Genomic DNA, 5,000 nt, shown 5'->3' with positions numbered 1-5,000 from the left:
ATGCACACCTAAATCCTGCGCAGGTTTGTATCTCTGCAGTGGGGCTACTCAAGTGTGTAAAGTAAATGTGTGCTGAAATCTTTTCACAGGATCAAGAACTGCTTTATTCTAAATTACTTTCTATATTACAAAAATATGTGATTTTCCAGGAGCCACCTCATGCATACGGGTGGGACAAAAGACGTTCCCATTTCTAAACAAATAGTCAGTGCTATCAGTACTAATATTAAGCACCTGATTTTTTTTGGGGGGGGGGGCAAAGAATCATAGAATTATTGAGTTGGAAGAGACCTCGAGGGCCATCCAGTCCAACCCCTTGCCAAGAAGCAGGAAAATAGCATTCAAAGCACCCCTGACAGATGGCCATCCAGCATCTGCTTAAAAGCCTCCAAAAAATGTATCCCACCATCCAGTGTGCAAAAATATATTCCCCAGATGCCAGAAACATCATTTTTGTGCATGGAGGCAGATCTAGGGTAGCATGTGGAAATGTTTTCTCTCCAGTCATCCTTCCTAACATTCTAAGGACTGATATTTACCCCCCCCCCCAAAAAAAAAGATAGTGATGGATTTTGGAGTACAAATTATGCAATCCATTGATGATTAGAATTATAACTCCATATACTATGTCATAATTCTAATTGAATTCTATGGAATGCATAATTTGTACTCCAAAATTCATAACTATCTCAGTCCTTAGATTGTTAGGATGACTATCTGAATGATAGCTCCATATACTATATCAGGGGCACCCAGTGGCACACTGGGTTGAACTGCTGAGCAGTTGAACTTGCTGACCGAAAGGTTGGCGGTTCAAATTTGGGAAGCAGGGTGAGCTTCCACTGTTAGCCCCAGCTTCTGCCAACCTAGCAGCTCAAAAACATGCAAATGTGAGTAGATCAATAGGTACCACTTCAGCAGAAAGGTAACAGTGCTCCATGCAGTCATGCCGGCCATATGACCTAGGAGGCCTCTATGGAAAATGGTGGCTCTTTGGCTTAGAAATGGAGATGAACATCACCACCACCCGCCCCAGAGTTGGATACAGGAAAATCTTTACCTTTACCTATACAATGTCGAAGTGAGTCATTATATTAATACACATATTAACCCTACCAATAAACTTCTGGAATGGGAAAAACCCTGTGAAATTTAACAGTAATGGATACAGTTTTTTTTGTGAGGGTAAAATCTTGTTCTGTTGCTACTTAAACATTCAGTAATAAAATATTTTCATTGTAATAAAGAATACTGTATGTGGAACAATAAAGAGACTTTTAAAAATAACTCTTGTGGATTTGCAAAAGTGACACCTCTAAGTATAGAGGGACGAAATCTATTGAAACTTCCAAACAGCAGGAAAGAGTATTTTAGAAAGGGTACCAGAGAGAATAACAAATAATACAGGAATGTCAGTACTTTTGAAAAAGCTCATAAGGCCCAACATATGTAATGCTGTTGCGGTTTGTGTAAGGGAGCTGTGTCTCTGACCTCTTTGCATTCTCTATCCATGTTCATTGACACTATATATGGGTGCGTAAGGCTGCTTTCACGTGTGTAGTATGCCCATGATGAATCAGGGAAAATAAGTTCAATGCACTCATTCATACAAACACACACACACACACACACACACACACACAACCTTACATTGTGTTCCATGTTATTCTAACAGTTACAGTCTGATATGAATTGCTATCATGTTCATAAATTAAAAGGGGAGACAAATGACATTACTCATTATTATGCTGAGCACTAAAAGGGTAAGGCCACAGCATTATTTTTTTTATTTTGTTAATAAAACTGAGAGGTGGTCAAGGCTTGTGTACACAGGAAGAGCATATAAAATAATCAGTCGTGATGTTATGGATGCATTTTTTTCATTTATTTTCAAGATTGCCTTGAAAAATCAGAGATTGCAATACCAGGAAAAAAAGACAAAACTATATCAAAGAAAACGGGGGAAATTATAAGCATGACTTATCTTTAATGTTTTACATCAAAATGAAATTTCTGTGATATGTCATGTGCATAAACAACACAGGCAGCTTTTGTCTTTGTTGAATTTAAATGAAAAGTCCCTCTAGATATTAATATGTGGACTTCATTTGTTAGCCTGCTAAGTCAGGGACTTATAACAAAAGCTTTGTAAACAAAAGATTAAACTGAATCGAGCTTTAGAAAATGAAAGGAAAACAAGAGTCAAATAATCACAGATCAGAGTGGGGCTGCTTAGATTGAAATCACTACAAGCTACTGGAGTGGAAAATGTTTAATTGAACTATTTCATTACGCAGGAAGTTTTATGTCCCTCTTGCAGAATCCAAAATATTTGTATCAGAAAATCCATTCCTTTCTCTTTAATAAAACTACACACTATATATTGTTTTATATAGGTACTCTAATTTTGGCAACATACATGAATTAAGTTGTTAGAACAGTTAGAAACAGAAAAGGCATGCATATATATATATATATATATATATATATATATATGACAGTGTATGTATGTGTGTGAGAGAGAAAATGTGTAGATAGATAAATAGAGATAGTATACTTACTTTCTTATATTTCTTTATTGACAATGTGCAGTTTACAAACTCATGGTATGTGGTAATAGTAGGCAACAAACTGAAAATCGTAGATTGTTTACTAACCTTCGGTAACCGTTCTGGATCACCTGGATGCCGTGGAATGACTTTCTGCAACCTCTGGAATCCATAATCTATTGTTGGTTCATTAAGGGCTGAAACATACATAGAACAATATGTCAGTCTACTGTTAGTTATTAGCAAATACATGCAAAGAAAATGCTGAATCTCTATAAGAGAGTTTACATATTAAAAGACTGTAAGGGGAAACATTCTAGAGATTCATGTCTCTCATTCTTTTTTTTAAGCACACAAGCTATTATTATTTCTGTCTATAATGAGGTGTGGGCGAGGGGTATGTGCACAAGTCAAAGGGTTATTCAATATATTGCAAAAAAGGATGGCTGGAGCAGTAACAAAGTTACAGGTCTTGAGGCCATATATAGCAATCACTACAGTCATGATATGATGTCTGCATCATGCACTGCTTTCTATACTGGCTGTGGATTTATGGGAAACTGGCAATTATGACATATGTCCAGCTATTGCTAGCTTCAGATTTATCCCTGTGGTCCTTTTTTGTCTAGCATATTGCCTGAGCACAAACCAGGCAGGAGGAGCACTTAATCTTGCAAAGCTTTAATAATCTGTGAATGGCTGACTACAAACTGATGTAGAGCACTATCTTTCTACAGCTGCAATCCACTAGCCTCACAAAATTGCAGGCCACAAATAGTAATTAATCTTTTTATCCCTCAAATTGTAATTTTGACTATGAACTGTGCTTGGTCATAAATCAGCAGCACATGCTGCTGTGTACAGTGCATGAATCATGAATCTGACTCAGTTAGACTGCACACATTGTGTTTAACAAGCTTTATAAGGAGTCATAGGGCTTTATTATAGCTCTGCCTGACTCAAACAAAAACTGAGCCCGGAGGCCCAAGGACTACAGTTAAGATGAAAATACTTATTAGAGTATATTACTTCTTGATGTAGATATCGTTTTTAACAGAGTAACTACATGATGCATGGCGCTACATAAATCAATGGGTTTTCTGAGACTAATAAGAACTGCCTCCATCTATTCATTACTCAGCGTACAATTTAGGCCATCACTCATTAGTCAGCATGTAATTTGATGATTAACACTGAACAGCTCAGCAGGTTTGTTGAGCACAAGCGATTGTGAAAAAAGCCAACAACTTACTAGCGCATGATCACAGTCAGGCATTTGGAAATGTTATTCAACATAATTGGTTCCCATTATTATCAAGTGCTTTGGTTATTTGTGTAAACATGTAATAGTAGATTTCATAATCAATGCAAGGAGGCTCCCATAATATCCACTCAATAGCACAGCAGAAAGTTGAAGACTGCAATATGATTTGACATTCCATCATGCATCCCGGAGACAAAGGTCCACATAGGAATGTGAAGTAAGACATTTTCTTGTTAATAAAGCATTGATCCGATGTATTGATTTTACATGACATGGCTTTTGCTGGGATTTCACCCTCCTTTTTCTTTGCAAATAGTAAAGCTCTTCAAAATGCCTTGGCGTCTGTGACATGGCAAAATTTCTAACTCTCTGTGATGTAAATTCTATATGTGTAAAACCACTTCATAATCAGACCATTAATCATCAGAAGCTGTCAGCACTGACTTTGGGGACAATTTGTCATGTCTTTGCCTGGGCCTATACCAGTGTGTCAGGCAGAAGCCTAGTGTGTTGGGACAGATGAGCCTCTTGTACAGTCTCATAAAATGCCTTTTTTTGTTTAAAAAAGGAAGGGATTAAATAAAGTATTGCTCTTCCTGATTAGAGAACAAAAAAAAGGTGGCACTCGCTGCATTTGTAACATGTCAAGGTTTCTTCTGTTTTCCAGCTAATCACCATGACTGTTTGATTTAATGAATCTGGTCTGATGGAAGGTGATCAGAAAAGATAGATGGCCAACTGCTATTGATTTCATGCAGATGTAACTGACAAGTGATAGAAGCTTTAATGCAAGCTATCAAAAGCTTTATGACTTATAATAACCATACATTTCCATGTTAGCAATGGCTCCTCCAAACGTTTCATTGCAATTTTTATTGTCAGCCCTATAACCAAAAGTATTTGAAATCCTAAACATACAACTACATGTCATAGGGTTTCACTTTGGTAATGATGAAACCCAGAGTACAGAAAACAACAAAGACAAATACTGTTCTAATAATGGTCTAATTCCACATTATTATTTTACCACATTTCATACAGTCTCACTTGAAAGGTAATGATCAAATCCTGAGTACAACACAGAAGAAAACTGTTCTAATGGTCTAATTGTACATTGTTGCTTGACAATCTCCAGAATTCTGTCACAATAAAAATGAATATAGCGTAGCAGACAGATGTAGATAGAT

The 5,000-nt window shown here is 36.8% G+C and overlaps 1 protein-coding gene across 12 annotated transcripts in view; it reads right to left on the bottom strand.

Moving 5' to 3' along the window:
* The window catches only part of EBF3 (EBF transcription factor 3), a 215,047-nt gene that overhangs the window by 23,976 nt on the left and 186,071 nt on the right, over positions 1-5,000 (bottom strand). For all 12 annotated transcript variants that reach the window (XM_060768637.2, XM_060768639.2, XM_060768635.2 and 9 more), the window contains one exon: positions 2,658-2,746. In XM_060768637.2, the coding sequence (XP_060624620.1) occupies positions 2,658-2,746 (89 nt within the window). The remainder of the gene's footprint in view (positions 1-2,657; positions 2,747-5,000) is intronic.

The sequence above is a fragment of the Anolis sagrei genome, chromosome 3 (genome assembly GCF_037176765.1).
Source record: "Anolis sagrei isolate rAnoSag1 chromosome 3, rAnoSag1.mat, whole genome shotgun sequence".
Taxonomy (NCBI): domain Eukaryota; kingdom Metazoa; phylum Chordata; class Lepidosauria; order Squamata; family Dactyloidae; genus Anolis; species Anolis sagrei.
This window is presented reverse-complemented; position numbering and strand designations above follow the sequence as displayed.